The 23,979-nt window shown below is 36.0% G+C and overlaps 1 protein-coding gene across 2 annotated transcripts in view; it reads right to left on the minus strand.

Moving 5' to 3' along the window:
- CARS1 (cysteinyl-tRNA synthetase 1) overlaps positions 1–23,979 on the minus strand; it is a 43,546-nt gene that overhangs the window by 9,847 nt on the left and 9,720 nt on the right. For both annotated transcript variants that reach the window (XM_005141324.3, XM_031055054.2), the window contains 18 exons: positions 23,562–23,650; positions 23,158–23,254; positions 22,599–22,697; positions 21,487–21,636; positions 20,185–20,325; positions 19,346–19,434; positions 17,994–18,115; positions 16,054–16,166; positions 15,400–15,528; positions 15,062–15,191; positions 14,666–14,769; positions 13,554–13,651; positions 11,930–12,119; positions 11,348–11,416; positions 8,469–8,550; positions 3,902–3,982; positions 3,458–3,525; positions 2,064–2,123 (listed from right to left, as the gene is read on the minus strand). In XM_005141324.3, coding sequence (XP_005141381.2) covers positions 2,064–2,123; positions 3,458–3,525; positions 3,902–3,982; positions 8,469–8,550; positions 11,348–11,416; positions 11,930–12,119; positions 13,554–13,651; positions 14,666–14,769; positions 15,062–15,191; positions 15,400–15,528; positions 16,054–16,166; positions 17,994–18,115; positions 19,346–19,434; positions 20,185–20,325; positions 21,487–21,636; positions 22,599–22,697; positions 23,158–23,254; positions 23,562–23,650 — 1,911 coding nt within the window. The remainder of the gene's footprint in view (positions 1–2,063; positions 2,124–3,457; positions 3,526–3,901; positions 3,983–8,468; positions 8,551–11,347; positions 11,417–11,929; positions 12,120–13,553; positions 13,652–14,665; positions 14,770–15,061; positions 15,192–15,399; positions 15,529–16,053; positions 16,167–17,993; positions 18,116–19,345; positions 19,435–20,184; positions 20,326–21,486; positions 21,637–22,598; positions 22,698–23,157; positions 23,255–23,561; positions 23,651–23,979) is intronic.

The following is a 23,979-nucleotide window of genomic DNA, read 5'->3' on the forward strand; positions in this document are numbered from 1 at the left end:
CCTGCCTTGCAGGGGTATTTTCCAGTATTTACACTCTCCATTCTTACTTGTCCCCAGGGCCTGAATTTGCATGGTGAAGAGGACTGGCAGAAGCAGGATCAATGTCCCCAGCCAAGTGCTGAAGAAACAGTGCTCTGTGTTTTCCAAGTTAACACCTTTTATCCTCAAGGGGAGCGATCAAGAGCAAAGTTACTGTACAGCCCTTTCAGAGATCTTTTGCAAGAAGAGTGGGCAGTACCAGAAAGAAATCATAGGACTGTAGAACAGGTTGGAAGGGACCTTAATGATCATCCAGTTCCAACCCCCCTGCCATGGAAGCACGGAACCTCTCTGAAAAACATCGGTTCTGGCAGAATTGGGGTATTTATATTTACAAGTGAATCCTTGCTTTGCAGTAGGGTAACAAATCTGTGAATAGGTATCATACATAGAATCGTAGAATAGTTAAGGTTGATACATGTTCCTCCTCCCAGTTTTGCTCTGCAATGAGAGAGGCCAAAGGAGACCAATGTACAGTGAAAATACCCTTGAAATAATGGCTGGCTAACAGAGAACCTTGCTCCCTAAAGCAAGGTATGTGCAATAAAAATAATGTCACCTTTTCTTTCTCTCCTTCTCTGCTCTTGCTATGTTAAATAGTACTGCTCTGGAAGTATTGGAACAAGATCAGCTATGTACATATACAATGGAGTATGTACAACAGAGGAAGGAAACTCTATCTGAAGAAAAGTCTCTTACATTTTCATCAAACATGGAATATTTGTCATGTTCTGATTTGAACATTTCATGTGGTGGAATCTTCATTTTTTCCAGTTTGCTGCCTGTAATATAAAACATGCATTAATATCAGTTAATTACTGACAAACTGTCACATATTGTAGACTACAATTTGCAAATAAAAACCCCATTTTATTCATAATTTTTAATCATGTGAAAAGAAACTTTCAGATTTTCAGTGAGAAACAGCTCACTAAGTTTTAGCTGTGCTTGTCTGGGGGACAAAGTGTGTTTTAAATCTGTAGAGAAATCTGCTGCATAAAATAGATGTATTGCAGGAACTCAAAGTAACTTGCTTATATAATCTGAAAGTTGCATTTGATTTTTGCTAATTTGGTTCCTTTGTGTTTTAGGTGCCAATACAAAGTGAGTAATTGTTATGGGGTAAAGAGTATTCAGCCTTTCATTCACTGCAAAGGTAATGAATTTTATCAAGTTTCCTGCTGACAAGCACAGGTTTCTGTGCAGGTCACAGCACAACTAAGATCCAAGTAATTGCATTGAAAATAAACTGAACTTAAACTTATCTGTAAACAAGCACACCTCAAAAGCCTTTCCAAGTAATTTATGCCCAAAGCAAGGGAATCACCTTGAAAGCTACTTGCAATTTTTGGGTGATAAATACTATTTATCTGGTTTTCTCTCTGGATGTGGCGCTCAAAATGTTTACTTCCTCTTTTAACACAGGAGCACACTTCCTGTGCTGTTAGAGTCATCAGCATGGCAAATAATCTTACAAGTTCATCTTCTCTGGCTGTGTACTCATTCAAAGCCTAAAACCTCTCAGCTATCTCAATTCCAGTGGTAGAGATAAAATGTATTTTTACAAACCACTGCATTTCAGAGTTTAATCATATGGAATAATTGGATTCTTAAAGAGAAAACAGATTTTTTTCACACGTACCTAAAATACTGGAAAGAGAAGAAAATAATAAATGACACAAGCAAAATGTCCTCCAAGAGGCATGAAAGATACTACTTTGGCAATTAAGTAATACTGTCTATGGACTGAAATAAGTGCAACATGTTCTTCTAAGAAGCTTTTGCAGCCTTCAGTTGTGTTTTCAAAGATGGCCTCTCTATAATAGGAGCTGAAAATTCAAACCTGAACTGCAAGCCAAAGGTATCCTGAGCAGGAAATCGCAGAAAAAAAAAAAACAATAAAAATAAATGGGGGCCCAGTTAAGGCCAGGCAGAGAGCGTGTGTTCTAATGTAATCTGTCCTGCATGTGACTTGCTGTTAACACTTTTCTTCAAAACCAGATTAATAGGATCTGAAGACTTACTTCCTGCTGTTGTTTTTTCCTGGCCGCTTCTTCTTTCTTCCTTTTTTTCTCTTCTTCAACCTACAAGAGGCAATGTTAATGAGTAAGAGGTAACTATTTAATTTGGTTGATTTCTCAAATCCCAGCCAACTAGCTCTCTTGGATATCTAATTACAGGCAGAACTGGCAGCGTGACCTGCAGCAAAAACACCATGCCTTATAATTAGAATTGTCTGATGCTTCCCACTGAACGACTTTGATTTCATTTGCTTTTATTCACAGTTAAACCATTTTTAACTGTCCAGAATGCATTTTGCATGCAAAGTGTATACATATAAAAGACTATATACAAAGCCTGCAAACGAAATGGTCCTGCCATTTCACAGGGAAACATGTTTTGGAAATTACTCTAAAGAAAGACCATATTTTGCTGATATTTTAAGCTTTTGACTCAAACTGTGAAGACATTACAGTTTCTCAAGAAGCAGTTGTATCCCTTAATGTTCCTAGGGAAACAACTATCCAAATTTAGCCAACTTACACAACTTAAAAAAAAAAAAATCTCTTGCACTTGATAGGAGAGACCTATCGCTTCTCCAAGAGCTTTTCCAGTACTTAACATAATACTGTTTCCAGGGAAAATGTACTCTAGCTGCAGGTTACACCCAGCAGCTATATACAAACTGGTTTCAAATGTCTTTTTGATAAAAAATCTAGAATTGGCTGAAACTATATTTTACTTCTTCTTTGTCCAGAAAACATCTCCACAGACAGAGTCTTCTAACATTTCTAGTCAAGATGGAACTTTATAATTTGTGAAAACTGAAAACAGACATACAAAGTGTTAATTTTAAATGTTACAAAGACAAGTATTTATGCTAGGCAGTGCCAAAAAGAGGGTTTCTATACAGACCTTGTGAATGGGAATTAAAATTCACAATCTTTATCTAGTAATAAGTAAATTCTTTCCCCCACACTAGGAATCTCTCACTTATCCATACTACATTAAATAAGATTTTTCCAGTGCATTTTGTTCTCGCAAATCAGATAAACACAGTCTAGTTCTATGGAAAATGTTAACTTCATTTTTACAGACAAAAGAAGTCCAAATCAGCTTCTGATTGGAATTGTTCTTCCAGAGAAGTCAGTATGTCTGTAATACTCAATATCCCTTAATTATATGAAAATCTTAAACAAAAAACCTTAGAGGTATTTATTAGGTCTCATATAAAATTTTCAAGAACCTACTGTTTTAAAATTCTTTTCCTGAATACAGTCAAATTTTAGTATCAATTATATTATTTTCCTTGTTGCTAGCCTTAAGATTTCTCTTCCAAGTTATCCAAGAAATGTAAAAGTACCCATAGCTTACACATTACTTTAAATTTAAAAAACAGAATGCTTAAACTAATAACCTTTTTCTTTTCTTCTCGTTCTTTCAATAACGTGTCTTTATCCACTAATTTAACCACAGTTGGAAGTCCTAGAGAAGACAAAAAATAGGTAAATGGGTTTCCAATGCTTCAATAGTCAAAGATAAGTGTTTTACCCTATAATAGCTATTTTGGCTTTGCAAGCTGAATGCAAATACAGCTAACTACTCAAAAGTGACTAAGAAATTAGGTACTGTACAAAAAGATCAGAAAGATTGAAATGTACATTTTTATATTCTATACATATATTTTAATATACAGTTCTAGAATACATATTCATACATCAGAAATATAATATGCTGTAGCTTTGCAGTCCTTGAGTTTTTTTTGATTATTTCAGATTAGTCTCAACAGGTTGTTTTCCCACTTCTTACGAAAACAGAAAGACTACAGATAGCTACAAAGTTATAAGACCTAATTGGGTACCTTCATGATCTTCAAATCGAACACCAAGTTCAGGAAGGATGTCATCTCGAAGAGCATCACTCAACTGCAGCACTTCAGTTACTGCAGAGCATGAAAAATACTTTTAGTGAAACAGATTTGGTGAAAGTATACTTCGATCATGCTACATAGTTATTTAAATGCAATTAAGAAAGTGCTACTCTCACACAGGCCAGAGAAAGGTCCCCTATTTTAAGGTGATAGGCCTTTTAAGTAAGTTCTGCCTTCTTTCAGCTACACAGAGAACAAGCATGTTTCTTTGCAGGGACTTGAAATTCCTAAATTTCTTCCAAGATTGAAAGACCTCATTGTTCCTCAAGGGGAACAGAAAGAAAATCCAAGGCAAATCAGAAATGATGCAACAATTCTGCCATATTCCTGAGTCATATACCCTATAGCACAAGGGTATACGACTCAGGAAGATGCTAACGGTTGCTGTAGGATTTCCAAAAAGAAGGGTTAAGAGCCCTATTTTAGAAAAGTCACAAATGAACATACCCCGTGCTGCATCCAACAGTGCCTTCAAAGGACTATGATTTTGTTGGTTTGATGTCTACACATTTGTCAGAGCAACTGTAATCCAAACACCCTCTGTTTCTACAGATTTATCTTTACCACCTTGTCTGACCAAGCTGTTCTGGTTTTTTCAAGCAAGCTAGTTGCATCAGAATAGAGAACTTAATTTGGCTTTCTCGATGGTCATAAGGGCATCTTTTTTTTTTCACAAGCTTATCAAAGAGAAAGGAGTTAAGAACTCAAAATCTAGCTGAAATAGGTGCTATCAGGTCTTAAAAGGAAAAGAAATCTTCATACATGATATTTAATTGGATCAGAAATTGTATCAGCCAGGAAGCAGCAGAACATTTAAAGAGGAACTAAATACATTGAGAAGACCCCAGTATATTGCTGAGTGAACTTAATGCAGTGGCATTTTTTATAGACAGTCTTGTATCTACGAGGAAACACCAAGTGTGACAAAACAGATACTTGGATTAGATGACACCATGTGTTTATAATAAACAAATGTTCTCCTTTCAGCAACTCTCACCTGGTTAAACCTAACTCATAATAGGGTCTCAAAGGTAATAATTCTGGCAGCAGAGGCTACCATTCAGACACTGTACTAAACACTGCACATACCAGTGCAGATACAAGTACAATCCCTGAGCCTTGGTCTCTTTTCTCAATTCTCAGAGCCTTAGAGCACTGAACAGTGAAGAGAGCACCAACTATCCTAATACTGGAAGAAGGAACAGCCACCCTATTTCACTGCATGCTAGTATTCTGCAACTCTCCCTTTGTATAGGAAAGCACTGCAGTTTATAGGTCTTCTGTTTGCTGTGAACTAAGTCATTATTCTTCTGATCCAGAGCAGTTAGACACAGCGAGCCATATTCATGTTTGATGCAACTCTAAATAAGCCATTAAGATAAACAAAGCATAAGATTACCTCACTGGCTGTTAACATGAATAGGCATTTTCTTTAACCTAGGCAAAGGAATTATGCATACCGTATCAAGAATGTATCAGATACTTCTACTGCTTATTCAGTAAAACAGCATCTGCTCAGTTACAAATATTTACTTATCTGAGATCATGAATAATTTAAAGTTTATGAAGAAGAAATCCATCAAAGTAGAGAATAAGGAGAAATGTATAACAAAACATGTATTATTTCTGAAAAGACACATCCTCTGCTCAATCCTCTGTCATCCAGAGGAGTCAGCACTGTGCTTCTTAGGCCTGAAATGTACCTGTTGCATGTGGCACCTCCAAAGCAAAGATGTTTAGGGATTTACTCTGGAGGTAGGGAGTTGTTTATGAGCTGCCGGAACACGTAAGCCATCATCCTCACTGAGGACCCTGGTCAGGAAAGCAGCTGGCTAGTACCTTATCAACAGTGCCCAGGAACACCCTGGCAGCTAGGCACAACTTGAGCCTGTGACTATTTTTCAGACCTCTTCACATTTTCTGTGAATTTCAAGACAAAGAGTCTTGGATGTGCAACAGATGTGTTGTTGTGAACAGGAACACTGTGATGGGGAGGAAAAGGAGGAGCTTAAAAAGCATCTTGAGAACGCTGCACGTTAAGACCAGCAGAAAAAGGCAAGAGCAGGCACGGTTACAATGATCAAGTTTATCCCAGTTCTGGTCAACTCATGATAAATTAGGAAGTGGGCAGCAGGTTTCTCACTGTGTCCTAGAAGCAGCACCAACACCCATGGCAGGAAATGAAGATGCAGACAGAGTTAGCTCATGAACACCTTTAGCACAGGGTGCTCAATTTAAGCAGATGTCCAGAGGTGAGTAACCAAAAACTGCGGAGACTTGCTCCTGTTTGAGTACCTGAATAACAATCTGTTGCTAATGAGAATTCTTCCCAAGGACTGGGGCTGTGGTAGAGCACAGATCTGCTCCACTGTGCATCCTTGCAGAGACAACTATGCGGGGTCTTTGCAACTGGTCAAGTATTCAAGTAAAACAGCCAGATGTGCAGTATTGAGATGCTCTGGCCAACCTATCACTGACATCTTTTGCAGAGGTTTTCTGTATTTCTTTCCCTTGTACAGCTAGCACAGTGTTCTCCTTATTCTGTTTACCATCATTGCTAGATACGTTCACAAATCAAGACACAACCACAAAATGATCAGTGCAGGTCTCCAGTTTGAATACTAATAAGCTTATAAAACAGAGAATTAATTTTTACTAATATGTTTGAAAGTTAGCCAATCTGAATGACAGTAAAATTTTTAGAGTATATACATTTTGATTCTTACAAGACCTCCATAGTTTTACAAATGGCTATTCTGCAACATCTTTTATAAATACAGGTATACTTTTAAAAGTTGTATGTACATGCATGGGAGCAATTGCGTTACTCTGCAGGTTTTACAGAAGTACCGTACTTTTTATTTAATCTTTAAGAATACTTGAAGCCATACAGATCATGTTAATTAATACTAAACACCATCCTGCCAGCGTTGGGCTACGATGGGGAAACTCCCTTCACTTACAATCATGTAGAGGCAACATCCCCAGACATTAATCACAGTAACTCTTACAGTAATTTAATACTTCCTGCAAGCAAGAGTTTAATAGGTAGAGGAAAACAACGTAGTATGTCAGTGCAGGTCCTGTCAACTACCACTCAGCTTCCATGTATCAGCTAGTTTAATGAAAGATGCTCCCTGGTCAAACTGCAGAGTTCTCCTTATCCCAACCAAATAGCAATTATATCCAGCTTTATTCTTACTGCCCAATTTATTTCAGGTAAAAAAAAAAAAAATCAATACCTTCCAAGTAAGAAAGTCAAATGACAGTAAGCAGTCTAGCACTAAGTACATTCTAAAAATGAGCTACAAGAAGCCACATGATATTTAAACCTTACCACTGTTAAGAGTGAGGATCAGTTTAGCTCAACCATCAGAAAGCAAATGGCAAAAAAAAGCCTCACATAAAATGAGAATTTACCTTAAATGCTGAAAAGACCAAAGATCACATTTTTTGGCTGAAGATATGCACATAAGCTTCTTGAATTAATTCAAGTTACAGAAAATATATGCTGTTGGAACTAAAAAGCATATTTCTCAGCATCAATTAGGCCTACAGGTGTTTGAGAGTAATAGTGGAGTAGTCACATTAACAAATACAACTTCGTGCTTCTAGGGTAAACTTATTTGCCCTCAGAAGAACTCAAAACAGTAGCAGAATTAGAGTTCAGAATCTGCCAGCTGAACAGGTTATCAAGCAGACACTACAAATAATTTTAGATTTCTGTATAATATTGTAGGTGTTTTATATATTAAAAATGCCCTATTTTGCCTTCAAGTACAAATATCAGTGTAAAAGGAGTTTAAGAAAAAAAGAACCCAGTACACACTGAAGACGTAAAATTCCACAGGCAACAGCAGAAAATAGCAAGAGCTCCGTTAGGAACTACTCAACTAATAAAACCAAAGAAGGTTTAATGGAACAACGTCTTTAACACTATATAGTTCTGCTGCCAACACACACAGCATGATCAAAGCTTTTCAGAGGGGAAAAAAAGCTTCAAAACAACTTCTAGCAAACTTCCAGATGCATACTCCAAAGAGAGAATTCAGTTACCATCAGGAGAGCTACAATTCCAACTATGCTAGCAAATAAGAAGGTACATCTCAGGCTATTTAAACACAGACAGTATCATTGTGTAGCTATCTACATTTTCAAGAGAAAGCAAGCTCCTTGGGGGAAGAGATCGTTGGTACTTTCATACCTAGAGAGCAGGGAGTAACCTAATCTAAAGAAACAATAGCTAGTCCTGTAGTTCCTGAACTTTCAGATTCTTCAGGAAATTTAAATAAAATTAGCTTAGCAGGCTGTAAAGATTCCCAAATTAAAGAGACAGTTAGCAGAGATACAAATATTCAAACCACCTCTGATTTAAAGATCTCTAAGCAAAGAGAGACTGTATCATCTGGCTCACACTCCCCCTCCCTCCTCCCCCAAGTTTGATTCCTGCAACTTCTGAGTCTCATGTGCAACAACACAGGAAAAAGTGAATTTTCACCTTTCTTCTCTCTGGCAATTTGTCGCACTCCTTCTCTGAACTCAGAAAGAACTTGTAGGTATGGCATCACTGTAGCTTCAATCTGCGGGATAAGTATTTCTATAATTAGATAATCATCATTTAGATATAAAACATGTTCTTATGCACTTTATGTGCTGTGGGATGGAATCTGACTCTCTAGTAGATCTGTATCAATACAAATTGTCATTGTTCTATTGATGTCAAAGGATAGATGATAATTTGCATTAGCTGTCAATTTTCATTTTGTGCAGATAATATCAACTTGTGAAGTTCTGCCTCTCCCCATTCCCTTTTCCTCTCTTTTCAGTTACAGATACATCCGTTCCACAGGGCTATGCTGGAGACTAGATAACTGTAATGAAGTACAAGGATAAAATCAGCACCCAAATTTACCCTTCATGTTCTATGTTTCTTTCTTGGGCCCAGCTGCTTATCAGAAATAATACCAGGTGAAACTGATGTTAGGACTTATTTTCACTAGAACATAGATTTGTTCATCAGATGTTAGCTTATGCTAATTGTATTTATTTCCAATACAGCGTGGTTGTCTGTCTCTCCTTGACAAAAAGCACAGAGAAATTACTGTTGAATTATTTCAGGTGTAAGCAAATGCTGGTCATGAAAAGCAAAAAACCTAACCAACCAACCAAGTCCTGAGAATCCTACTCTCAATGGTAGTGAACAGCAACACAAGCAGTTAGTGAAGCGCAGTGAACCATTATAAAAGCAACTACTGCTCAGTACTGTCTGCCAACACTTCTCTGGAAACCTAAGAGAAGCCAGGTACCCAGTGAACTGCTTAATTTTAAAGTTTCATTACTTTGGAGGGTAAGGGAAGAGTGAGGAAAAAAATGCACATTTTGTTTCCCCCTACAGTTTCCACTTGTCTTCCCCATCTGTTAAATTTCCATAACAAATTTATGTGCAATTAACAGACAAGATAACCCATGATGCTCCAAAACTGCCCATATCAAATGGAGCTGAGGGACTCTCTGAAAACTTTTCATAAATGTGAGTACTATGCAATCAGCTTCACAACTGGAAGCACTGCTGAAAAGTCTGGCAGAAGGAAGAGACTCTGGAAAGTGAGCAGCAGTCTTAGCTCCACTACATCCTCTACACTGAAACTAGCTTAACATGCAAATCAGGTGGTGTCAGGAAAGCATGCACTGTCACTACTCTCATCAGCCATTCAAAGATGAAAGGCTTGTATTTCCAGAATAACTAACTTGGCAGCAATGCTTGATTCATTTGGAAAATGAGTCTATGGAACCTAAAGCTTCCTGACTTCAAATCTCTTCTAACCTCTTTCAAGTAAATTACTGAAACATGGTAATTAAGCTAGTTGTTCTTTCAGAGCTTTTGAAGAGGATTACGCCTTTTGCTGGAGATAATGACTGCATTGGTTTCTTCATCTCCAATTTATACAAAGAAACGATAGGCCTGATCCACAGCCTTCTGGAATTAATGAGTTTTTCAACCTTGAATGATCACCTGGTAAATTCTGCTAAGAAAAATATGTATCTGCATGGAAGATTAAAAGAGGGTATAATATTTAATGACACAGCCAAAATATTTGTGATATTATGCATCTTTAAATTGTAATGTTTAAAACCAGTAACATCCTAGTTGCTAAAAACAGAAGTTTCTTCTGTATAACATGTATTAGCACAAGATTCTTGTGACTCTACTGCCCTTGGCCACATTATTTTAAAGAAGTGAAGGAACTTAGCTCCTTGTTCCAAGCTAATACCAGTTATTCCATTGCCAATCTGTTGTAAACACTGCCTGAATGAAGTGCTAAATATAAATCTAATTTTCATTTTCCCTAAAAAGCTAAGTGTTAAGGTGCTGCCTTTCTTCTGAAATTCAAAATAATTTGGAGCCAAATTACAATTCACTGTTGAGGGGGTTTGGTATGCAGTACTGTGCATCTTCCTTATTAACCTTGTTATAATCATTACTGAAGATTTCCACAGCATAGCAATGCAAGCATTTGCATGGGCAAATATCAATTGAGTATTTATTAATTTTCTTCAACCACAAGCAAGCTTTGTTCTTCCTTTGATGAATAAAAAGCTTAGCTTTTTTTGTTAGACTACAAATGTTTTAATTATTCCTTCTAAAGAGGAACAGATATGGTCACATATTTGTATTCAGAAAAATCCTGGAAAAAGCACTGATTTGTTCATGTCAAAATTTTTCAGATGAACAAAGAGAATAAAGTTGATAGCTTTCATACGGAGTTATTTCTCCCATCTGCACCACAAAACATTGCTATTATGACAGTGCCCATCAGCACTTTCATCAGATCTCTTCCAAGTATTTCCAAAAAAAATCTGCATCAGTGGAACTGTGGGTGGCTGCAGGGTGACCAAAGCAAAACAGCCTTCAAAAGCCAGGTACAAACTGTGGCTACAAATGAGATCAGAGGGATTGAAATGCGGATATAACTCCAGCTGCCTCCAGGCTGGTTTTTGGTGTACCACAAGGAAGTTTAATCAGTGTAATTATACTTTTGAAACTACTTAACATACAAATGCTTGTAATGAGTCTTTAGACTGGAGCATGTGCTGTCTGTAGTTCACATGTGGTTTCTTAAACAGACTCATAATTCAGAAGACAAGATAATTCTTCTTCTGGTTGCTATACAATTTGTCTGTCATTAAGTCAAACCTATAAAAAACCTATAAAAAAGAAAAATCCTACTTCCTAAGCCAATTATTTACTTCAGAGTCAAATGTTACAAGCAGAAAGAACGCAATTCAGTTACATATAAGTAATGTCATCACCTCGTCTAATCTAGTTTTCAAAGGACACAGAGTAATTTTGTATAGTGTACTTTGTCCTTCACTTACATTTACGTTTTGACTATTTCCTCCAACAGGAAAACCAATTGCGTCATCACTTTCTATGGCACCAAAAATCTGGTCAAATAGGAAAAAAAATTAAAAGGTTGTATACATCAAGTCACAGGTATGTGAAAACTAAGCAAAATCACATGTATGAAGGTTTTGAAGCCACCTAGTTCTCATTTAACCCACAATTCACTGCTGTAATAAGATGATGTTGTGGGTTTTAATTGATACAGCATACTAAGCATTGGCTTTCAGATTTAGCTTTAAAGCAGTAAGATTTGACATTTTGATTTCATATTTTTTATACTGTCTAATTGTTCTTGCACATATTAGGGGCTTTCTACTATTCAACAAAACATTAGCTGAAATCATAATGTAGCATAAAGGACTCCAAATTGTTCTGGCTGCAGTACACACTGCAATTTTGTGTTGTTTTGGTTGGGGGGTGGGAGAGGGAATGTGGAAGATCTCTATTTTCCTACAAGGCTTAAACAAAGACTGTACAGATCCCTTCATACTGGGAAAACATAACAGTTACAACTGCACAGTGCAATAGCAACATTGCCACTTGCTATTACATACCTTTAGCATTTGAGTGAGATAGGAACTGATGTTTTCTAGAAGAAGTCTGTTTGGCATTTGTCTGGAAGATTTCTTTGCAGCAATATAGGAGTTACTCTGACTGACTAATGAACGCATTTCTTCTAAGACAGAGCGAGTGTCAATATTGTCACACAGTGCTTCATGAATTGCTGCCTTCTTGCTGTAAAAACTGAGAAGAAAAAAGTCTTTTTTTACTATTAATGTCAAAAGTACCTACAACCTACTCTGAAGAATCTCTATTAGAAAAGTAAGGGGACGTAAAACTGAGATAATCTTTTGTTGGTCATAGTTTATATTTTAAGGAAAAACAGATGAGTGACAAAAAAAAGGCATTAATACAACACTGCTGTTTTTCTGCTATGGTCAAAGGCAGGCAGGATACTCTCACTGGCAACAACTATCCAAACAAATTATATCAAACACTTTTTTAGCAACTGACCTTTTCATAGCTTTTTTTTTTAAGCAGTATAAATTGCCTATTTAGTACCTTCTTGTGCCTTTTTTTGTTTTATAGTATTGCTTTCCTACACTTATGTACCAGCCAAGTACTCTATTTAGTACCTTTCCAGTAAGGAGCAGCAATTTGGAAGTTAACTTACCACAAAGCAAAGTGTTATGAAGCTGTTACAAGCAGATACAAGGAATAAATTCATGCAAACATTTGCGATGTTAACGAATAGGCATAATAGGTAATATGGTATGTTAGGTACCATTTCTTTACACAAGGGGTACTACTGTTTCAAAAAACACACTTTTTCCAGATAAAAGGAATGAGAAGTGGTAAAGAGACAAAACCAAGTATCTATGAAGCGTATCTTCTGTTCCTCCCACTTCTTTGTTCCTTCCTTTTGCCTCCTCTATTACTTACTGTCTTCCCCCTTTTTTTAAAAGTGAGTTCTCTCCACCAACCTCAAGTTGAAGATTAAATACTCAGAGGACATCACTAAATAGAAGCATCTGCACTTGGTCCTTCAATAAGTGAACATCTCTGTCCACAGTGAACTGAACTAGGAACAATTTTAATACTGCATCATAAGATTAAATTTCACACATAAAAAGTCATATAGGATGCTGTTCATATTATAAATAATAGTAATTTTGTTATCAAAGTAAAAAACTGTAGTATTGATATAATCATCTCTCTCAAGAACACGTTTTCAAACATTGGCAATCTGATCTGTGCTTTTAGTCAGGTCATTTAGCTTCCATTTGTCTCAGATTGCTCACTGCACTTTGAAATGTGTAATACTATTTTTGCAGTTGTAATACTGTGAATTATCAGTTATTTCTCAGAGAGGAAAGCACTATAAACAGTGAAGAAAATGACAGCTATCTAGCAAAAAAAGTTCTCTTTCCCTTCACAAACAGGATGAAACAGTACCTAACACAAATGAAAGGGAAATTAACGTTTCAGCTATACTTTATATAAAGCTGTTGCAAGGTTAAAACCACTAGCCTGTATAGAGTTGGGGTACTCAGTGGAAATACTACAGACTTGTAAACATCGCTATATACACGGTAAGTCATTTTACAAGGAAGAAACCCAACAAAACATGTAGCTACATGACAGCTGTTTGCAGAGAAATAGGGATGCTCCACTCACTTTCTGTTCAGCTCTGCTTCCTGATTTTCCCATTTCTGAAACTGGCCTGTCACATCAGTGGGAGCTCGAAGAATATCCTTCACATTTAAAAAGAACTCCTAGAAAAAAAGAATACAGACAAAAATTGGTTTAAATTAGATATAAGCTGTATTTACTAAGAACAGGCATTATTTCTTAAATAGACTCCAAAAGTTTATGGTTTCAACACTGTTTCAGCCAAGATCTACTGATTGCTTGCCAAAACAAGGTAACCCACACATCTTGCATAATTTTGAAAATCACAGCTGTACTGTAATTCAGTTTTATCTCATGGCTCTGCTACTGCATGATACACTATGATACTCTAACACCATGCTGCTCAAATACAATACCATTTTTAAGAAGTTCAGGCAATAATTATTAAGGCAGATTTTTAAGTGTGTTGCTAGTAATGGAAGTGGAAGAATAAAAATAGCTTTATAGTGAGGACCTATTTTATGTGGTCATCCAGCTTGGTGAAGAGTCATGTTCACTTATTCTGTGGCCCAAACCAAGCATTTTATGTAAAAAGCAGAACAATTTCAGCTGGAGAGACAAAGATTAACCATCTCAAAATGCTGTACAGCCTCCTTGAGGGAAATCTGGGTTTAAATCATGGCTCCAAACTAAGCAGGAAAAGGAACTGCGCCTGGCTCCTCACATATGCTCGCAAGGCACAGAGGCAAATGCTTGATCTATGTGGTGAGAAGACAAGGTAGGAATGATATTCCCTGTTCCCCTTTAGATACCTTTGTGTAAAGTCTGACCTGGTAGACATTTTATGAGAGTGTCTGTTGGACTCAGTCCCATAAGCAAGCTCGACTGAGAAACTAATCTTATGTGTAAGTGCCAAGCTACTCAGAGATATCAAAACTTGGAGAGAGCACCCATCTGCAGATAGATGTAGTTGTCTGTGGAACTTACGTATCTCAAATGTTCAATGACATCTACACAAACACTATGACATCCTACCTGATGTATGCAGAAGGCAAACTCAGTCTGTGGATATGTCCTATATATTCTTGAGTTTTATCCCATGACACACATATAAAACCAGAAAGCTTAAAGAGCTTGAGGAGGAACAGAAAACTTACATTCATAAACTTTTCATACTGAATAGCTGACTCCATGGTATTATTTGAATAATCCAGTGTATCCTTCCAAGAGTGCATGAGGAAAGCCAACCGTAACTGTCGTGCTATTAGGAGTTTCAAAAATGTACAGGGAAAATAATCATAATCTAAATCATTTTATGGCCTCCAATACTGCAGTAGCTAAGAACATAGATTTTAATATTACTATTAACACATCTAGCAAAAACACAAGAACACTATAATCCATAATTATAATACTGACAAGGAACAGAAGAACAATGAAGCTGTTCTAAAGTTAGTGAAGAAGACAGACACCTGAAATTAGGCTGAACAGCAAAATTACCATTCACCACTCAAAGTACATCAAAAGCATTCACATTCCAAAGTAATTTTTACCTGTATGTTTCTTCAGTGCATCTTTAATGGTAATGAAATTCTTCAAAGATTTGGACATTTTACAGCCAGCAATTGTTAAGTGGCCAGTATGCAGAAAATACCGAACCCAGTGATCATTTTCAAAGTATGCCTACGGCAGAAACAAAAAAGCCCAAAGACCCAACACTGTTTACAAATACACCATGAAGTAGGATAATTTAAGAATAAAATCCTAAGAAAAGTTATGCTTACACAAAACACACAACATTTAAAAAAATACTTGATGGATTTGTTTAAATTGCAGTCAACGCAAAGCACATCACTTATTCACAGCAGAAATTGAAGGCCAGCTCATTCACCTCAGACTGTGCCAGTTCATTGTCATGGTGGGGAAATCGGAGATCAAACCCTCCTCCATGAATATCCATTGACTCTCCTAGAATGGATCCAGCCATTGCAGAACATTCAATGTGCCAACCTGGACGACCCTATTAAGAAAAAGACATTACTTGGTTATTGGGTAATGATCTTCCTCTCCTGCCTACCATTCTCTCATTGGTCTTGTCTAAGCAGTGACATACCTGAAGAGATACAGTGTTACCAAAAAAAAAAGATTCTCAGTTTCAGCTTCATAAAAGTATACTGTTTGATTTAAAGATCAAACATGGCATATACATCTGAGATGCTTTGATTATTCTGCTTATCATTCTTTTAAAAAATACATTAATATATTTGATCACAAGGAAAAAAGGATATAGACATTACTGCAGATAAAGCCTTTAGATAAACAGGATAAGTGACCAGGAACAGCCATCATGAGCCTTCATGAAGACTTCTGTTTAAAAAGTATCAGACTGATACATATTCTAAATTATTAAATTAACATAGCAACAGAATCTATAATTAATATAAGATCCCCATAATCTATACATTATGAGGTGAGGCAAGGTATTTGTGTAACATGCTATTTAATAAGGTGCAGAAGAACTAAATCCTGATTATAATGTCCTTACCTTTCCCCATGGAGAGTCCCACGAGGGTTCTCCAGGCTTGGAGGATTTCCACAAGGCAAAGTCATTTGGAGAATGCTTCTCACTTAAGCTATCAGGTGAGATACTCAGGTCACCTTCCAAAAGAGAAAATGTAAATAAATACATTTTATTTTAACACCAGCATTACTGATTTTTTTGCCTTCCTGTACCTCATATTAAGTGAAAGAAATTAAAAAAGAAAAAAAATAATCAGCCCTGAAAAATCCTCATAATCACCCTTAATACTCCTTTTGGGTTTTGATTAATTGTTTTTCTGACAGGAAATCTGACAAGTCAGATGCACTGTTTCCTAAGTTTTGCCTTGAGGTTCTAAGTAATGACATGAGATTCATCTACATTCTGTCTGCAGGCACAATTCCAATATTGCAGTTACAGAAAAATAAATACAGATACAAAACCCCTTATACTCATAGCCAAGTAAGACCATGGAATCAATTCACTCTAAAGTCAGAAGGACCCTAATTAAGACTACGATTGTGTTAATCTGCACACACAACATGATCATAGCATATTTTCTTGCACCCCTAATCTCAGTTGCTGTACAGAAAGGTTATGCTTACTCTTTTGTTACCATCATAGATGTGTTAGGTATTTGCTGTTAGTTTTTATCATCATAAGGTGACACTCTCATTATAACATCTGTAAAACACAGAATTTACCATTTCTGCAGTACTGTCCAAGACTAAAAGTGGTTAACAATACCACCTACTTCATAAGAGTCAAAGACAGATTAAAGACAAGACTGTTGAGGTTTAACCTGTACATTAATTCTGATGTACAAGTTGAGATATCTGCCATCTCAATTGTTTAGAATATCTAACATAATGCACTTTAATAGTATTGTGCTTTTATTTAAGTGCAGTTTCAAAGCCTAGCATTTCTGTTGCCTTTAACAGTCAAAATGACATTATCTGTCAGGATAAGGACAATCATTACAAATGAGTCAAAGCAACTAGTCTGACAAGCACTAACTTGACATACGCATATTCTTGGTTAGTTACATTAATCACTCAGCACTGGTTCCTATTTGCAAAATGACACAACAATTCAACAAAAAGCGACTGCTTATGTGGTGGAAATGATACATTCATATTACCATAAAGATGGTGGGTTTAAGTTAGCACCTTTTGTTTCACATGGAAGATTTCAGCTATAAGGGTTTGAATTATGAAGAAAACAAAATCTTACCCATTTTAAGCTGCATTTCTCAGATACTGCTAGTTTCACCTCGCATAAGTGCCCTAATTTTCCTTTGTATGAGTGTTATACTAAAACCTTTTAATGTTTTTCTGGTAGATTTTGTGGATGATTTGCTACTAAAACCTCACAACCTTAGAAGCAGGTAACTAATGAGTCTGGTTTAAGCATTTTAAGCTACTCCTCTTCTATGGCTCAATGTAAAAAAAAGTAAATTAAAAAAACTCCGTATTTGGATTTAGCTCAACACAGCAATATTTACAAAGTAAAAAGAGTTCTGTTAGGAAAGAGGAACACAAATATTTGTCATGAAAGAACTATAGCCTTATGTGGAGAGCTGTCACTTTGTATGTGGAAGACCCAGTTTCAAGTCTGCTCCTCCTACTCTGAACCAGATGAACAGCCAAGTAACTGAACTACAGTCAAATGACTGAGTTATTTACAATTCTGACCCCAAAAAAAACAAAGACCATCAGAAAATCAACCCAAAACCATCCTATTATGAATAATGTTTCTTGGTATTTTCCAATTAAAAACTTCCATGAAAGCAGTGGCCCAAACTACAAAACTTCGGAAATCTATGGGTAAAAGGAAGTGCAGTAAGTAAGCCAACTCTGACAGTAACTTTGATCTAAATGTCAGTGAAATCAACTGAAGAGATCAACACATCAGTTTGTTCAGCAAATGTTATTTCCCCTTTTTACCTTCACCCTCTTGAAGAGCTTTCTGATCACCTACAGCTTCAGGAACCAACTTAGCATAGGAGTGTTTTTCATTGGAATCAAACTTCACAGTATCAAAATATACAGATCCATTGGACACATACCTGAAAAGTTAAAGATTATTATTTAGCTAACTTTCTACCAATACTTAACTGAATTTTATCCCAGAAATCACTGTGTTAAACTTGTGTTCTCACACAGTATGGTACTGCTCAGTACTCTAAAGATAAATTAGGTGAGCCTAAGTTTTAAGGCCTTACCATAAAGACTTTAGACAGATCATCAAAAGTCATAATAAAATTGATCACAGGGAAAACAACTAACATCTTTCTTGTTAAATTCTTAGGAGCCGAGACACGAAATTACACTCCCAAGAGAAGAAATATTTACAATACCTCTTACTCTTTTTTTGTATTATGTTTTGCAATAATATATTATGATTCTATGTTTGACAGTCCATGTTGTCCTCCTTCACTGTTAATTTTGCCCCACAACAGCTGTAATAAAATCTGACTCTAAAGTAAGCTTCAGCACCACCAGGAATGCTGATAATTCAGTACAAAAAATGCAATGTGCCCACCCCTGTTTGGTGTTTTGTGGTGGTTTTTTGTTTGTTTTTTTGGTTTTTTGTTTTGATGTTTTTGGTTTTTGGCTGGTTGTTTTAAGAAAATCTTAAAATGTAGGTTGAAAAGGAAGACCATGCAAGAGCAATTATGGCAGTCTGAACCACAGTTTGCTTTTTTTTCACCATTAAAAATACACTCGTATCAGAGACCAAAAAAAATAAAAAAATGAGAGAACTCGAAAATTTCAGAGGGGAATCTAAGATGATACTCAGGAACTGCCAGAATATTAGCTTGATTTTCACAAATATTAGAAATGGCAGAAAAATGGTTTTGGTTTAAGTTTACGGTTACCTTAAAAAAACCCAAAAACAAATGACTTATTTACAACTGAGTTCTAGGCATCTGGTGAGGCATCCATTTTTGAAACCCCTTTCTGAAGGCCAGGAGTCAAATATGGTTCAAGGGAATGGAATTTTGACTATTTTTTTTAATAAATGAGTATTTCTCTCTATAAATTTAATAACCTAATTTCTTTTTTTGTAAGACATCACAAAAAAACATGGAATAGCACATTTTAATCAAGTGAGAAATAAAGAGTCTTTTACAAAGAAACCTGAAGTTTCTTTATGTGATAAAACTCTACTCCAGGAAAAGACTACTATTGCATATGAGAACACAGAAACCAGTTCACAGGTAGGTGTTGAAAGCAGTCATTCTAGCCCTGATACAGTATAAGCACACAACAAAAGTATCCAGTAGCAAACTTACCCATAACCATTATCGACAATCTTTTTCACAAAATCCACAATTTCTGGCACATATTCACTAACCCGCGTTAAAACATCTGGAGGTAAAACCTACAAATAAAAAGTAGAATCTTTCTATATCTAAATATAATTATTTATACACATAAAATATGCACTAAAATATATACACTATACATTGGTTAAAAATTGGCTCCATAGTAAGGAACAGCCAAGATTCCTATTTCAAGCTTCTGCTCTGAATCAATGTGCTGTGACAGTTTTTCCTTAGCCTTTAAGGCAATGTTAACAACCTACTGCAGGAGATGTCAGCTCTTCCATTTATTGCAATTCTGGCAGAACAGACAAGTAGTTCCTCTGACTTGCAGGTAGATAAATAAACCTTAACTGATCTGAGCCATTGCATATGACATAGCATTTCATCTGGAACTTGTCCCTGACTGTTATTGTCACACAATTTCTTAGTGGCTGAAGACCGGTAAAAAACCAGTCTAAATGCTTAGGCTGACAGTACTCTCTTGTGCAGCTAACAGACTCAAACTTCTCAAACTTCCGGATCAGTTGGTGATTGTAAGCCCACGTTACACCAAAGTGAAGGGAAGGAGTGCACATGTCAAACCTGATCACCAGTTAACTGGCTCTGGTAACATGCACAACTGATTCATGACTTTGGGGATGGAAACAGAACAGGTGCTAATTCAACAGCTACCTATTCACATTAAAGGAAATAGTTGAATAAGGCTGAAATATGAGGTCTTTGAAAGCTATTAAGGAGCTAAATTATATTCTGGGTATTATGAGGCATAGCACACTTTTATAACAGAAAAGAGTTTGCTTACTTACATTGAGCGCTTCCATATCCTTATGAAATTCCCCTTCCCAGAATTTGGGGAGCTTCGAGAATATGGAATTGTCAGTCACCTGACTGCCAAATTTTGCGTCTAACCAGTCAGACAGCAAATCTTTGGCTTCTTCCAACAGTCTCTATAAAACAGTAATGGTAAGTACAAGTGATCAAACACTTGCCCTGTTTAAACTCTGCAGACAGATCTTACTTCAAACAGAAAGGCTTCCTTGAAGAAAAAGACACTTGGCTATGAATACAGAATAATCTGTGCTTCTACCAGATTTTTATCATATTGCCCTTCATAAACATGGATGAAGCAATCAGAGCAAGGAAGATGGTAAGTGATATCTGTTTTGATACCAATCAATTAAACAGGCATGTGAAACTTACACTGTAAACACGGGATGAGACCTGCAGTTGTATCAGATCACCTGCTCTGCCCCCACCCCCTCACTAAGAGATAATCTAACAGAAGCCTTACAGTGCACATTGCTAAAAAGTGTTTGAAATCTGAACATTAGTCTTATACTATTTTTTTTACAATAGAATATAGCCCAGAAGGCATGACTGCTTAGATTTTAGTTGGTTTGACAATTCTGCTTGGTCAGAATACACTTCATAAAGCCACCTGATATTAGAACAGCTGAGAAAAAGACAATTTAGAGAGACTCTTCTCCAGAAGGGAGCACATACCTATACATCTGCAGCAACTACCACAAATAATCTGAAAGCAAGAAAAGATCAAAGTGGAACTCACTTACTAAAAGACAATAGTTATATTGACTGACTTGGTTACTGGGACAGTACTGAAGCCCAATAAAGTCAATAGGATTATTGTCCCTAAATGTAAATATTTTTGGGATGTATTTTCTTCTCTGATCACAGATAGAAACACTTGTGTAGAAAACTGCCACCAGTAACTGAAATGTCCTAAATGCATATTCAGTAATCTATACTGCAATCAGTTCATCAGGACAAAAGAAGTCAAAAAGAAACTACATACATGTAAGAGAAAAATCCCCACTGGAAAGTTAAAATTCACTGAGTAATTGTTACAGTGGGAGGGGGGAAAAGTAATTGGTAAAAACAGCATCCAAAAACTATATAGCTGAACTTAAGGATGAAATTTCTTTTATGGAATACAAAATATTACAAAGTCTTCATCCCCACATTACCTCCTTTTATGAATAAAAATGTCCATAATGTTGCAAGGAATAAGATTATTTTTTTTAAACCCCCTAACAATTATAAGTCAAATACAATTTTAAAATTGAGATTTAAAAGGAGCTCAAACTGACCTCATGACAGCTGTTGATCTCTTCTTCAGACAGTTTAGCTTGCACAGCTTCTTGTAGAGGACCAAAAGCAGACTTCACTGCATTCTGAATTCTTTCTAACATTTGCTTTTTGTCTGGGTCTGTTGTCTCATTTAATTTAACTGAAAAGAGCTACAATTTAAAAAAAAAAATTTTTAGAAAGCAACTTGCAACACATAACCACTATGTTCCACACACAATGTATTATCCTAAACACACAGAACCTTGCTTGTGATGAATAATAATTATGCCAGATAAACAGCTTTGATATCAAACTACTGAAACATACTCCTCATCAGAAATAAAAGTGAAGTAATTTACTACACACCCAAATTCAGTTTTTCAAAAAGACTTTGTAAACAACTTTGTAAACATCATTATTGTTGTTTAGTAACTTCCATTTTCTATGCAGTTGATCACTTTAATTACACAGTTGATTATCACAAATCTGTAAAGGAGAAGCTTTAATGTGAAACATAGAGAGATTAAATGCTATGCTTAGAGAGAATGTCAGGCAATGTTAGTTGGGCAAAATTTCCAAGCCTCCCATTCTCAGGCCTGTATTCAATTCACTAGACTGATCATCTCCTTGTGATCTGTTGATCTAAAAATGACCAATCACCTTCCTCCACTTTCAGTCCAGCACATAGAATTTATTAAATCCCTAAAGCTTTGGAGACTCTCTGGTCTTTCCAAGGCCACCAATCTTATAAGCTTTAAAAAATTATGGACATACCACCATTTCAAAACTACTTTAATGGATTATTTTTGAAGTTTGAATTCTAACACACAAACATCTAATACCCCAACAACAACATACACGCACTTGCAAACAAGTTTGATGGACCTAAGTCAGGCATGCCTTTTACACCGATAGTTCTTGTCAATTCTAAACCAATTGAAAAAGCAAAGTGATGTGCAGTTCCAATAACATTTCTAATTTGTGTGGTACCAGTTCAATAGAATAATTTTCAATAGAGTAATTGACACAAGCAGAAAGTTTGAGGAGATAGCAAAGTTAGAGGCGTTTTTTAGATGCTTTGCTACATTATTAAGAACCTAAGATACTAGCAGACACTAAATACCATGCCAACCTCTGAGGCAGTTTTAACATCTTCAAGTAGCTGATCTGGTGCTGATTTGTTCTCTCTATACTGGTCAAAAAGGTAATTTTGTCTTGCTCTCTTGATGATCTACAAAGCAGAAACACGGAAGTATTTTTGTGAATCAAATACCTCTTACATACCAAAGGCATTTCAGAAGCCCTACTAATTTGACAAGCTATAAGAATTGCATGCAGTAATACAAATTAAACACACCATACATAGTTAAGCAGCTACCTCGAGAGTTAACAGGTATCTGAACAACAGCAATAAGTTATCTTTGTAAAATGCTTAGTCTTCATTACTTATGACAACATACATTTATATACAAGAATACAGGCTTTGCTACAGTAGGAATGCTACAAAACAGAAAAATAAAACCAACCAAACAAAAAACCCTCACCAAAAAATCAATGGCTTTGCATACAAAATGTATCTCTAAATTAATGAGTGTAAGATTTACCTTAGCTTATCAAATGGCAATTACATATGACTCTGATTTCCATGCTGAAAGTACAATATTTTACATTGCAATTTAAAAAGATCTTACCTTATCATCAATATCCGTAATATTCATACAATAGAAAACGTCATATTTAAAATAATCCCTGAAGATTCTTCTCAGGATATCAAATGAGATGTATGACCTAAAAACATAAAAGATATAGGAGTGTTTTTAGTGATCACCTCAAGTCTATTTCTATACTATGCACAAACTTCTTTAATCTCAGAGTCAATAATTTTACAACAGTTTTAATTTTCCCTTATCTATTTGTAAATTTTTAATCAGTGACATAATATTATAACATGCTTTAAATCTTAAATTTGAAGCATTGCGTCTAACAAGGCTATTGCCTAGTAATACACTGATCTAAATAAAGTGCCTTTTCCTATTAATCTTTTTCTTCCAATAGGCACTGTTATTAGCTACATCAAAATAAGGAACTGCAGTACCTGGCATGTCCCATGTGAGAAGCATCATAAACGGTTGGACCACAGCAGTACCACAGGACCTTTTTTCCATTCTGAGGCTGAAATATTTCCTTAATTGAAAGGGAAAATACAGTGATGAGAAAAAAATGAAGACCACAGGCCAATAACACTGCTTTTGGAGATCAGAATATGAAAACATGAATTATAAATACAAAAAAAAAAAGAACAGTTACTCCTCTCCCAGTTTTGTGTAAGAAAAAATCACTACTAGTTTTATCATGTAAAAGAGAGAATAGGGTGTGGCTGCTTCAGTCATCTGTACTCTTATCAGTCAAGATATCAGATTACAAAGATTTGGACTAGTCAGGGCATTATTCAAGCTGTGTTTGTAAAAGAGAAGATCAAGTTTTCTTTTGAATTGAAAAAGGTTACTGAGTAT

The sequence above is a fragment of the Melopsittacus undulatus genome, chromosome 4 (assembly GCF_012275295.1).
Source record: "Melopsittacus undulatus isolate bMelUnd1 chromosome 4, bMelUnd1.mat.Z, whole genome shotgun sequence".
NCBI classification, from domain to species: domain Eukaryota; kingdom Metazoa; phylum Chordata; class Aves; order Psittaciformes; family Psittaculidae; genus Melopsittacus; species Melopsittacus undulatus.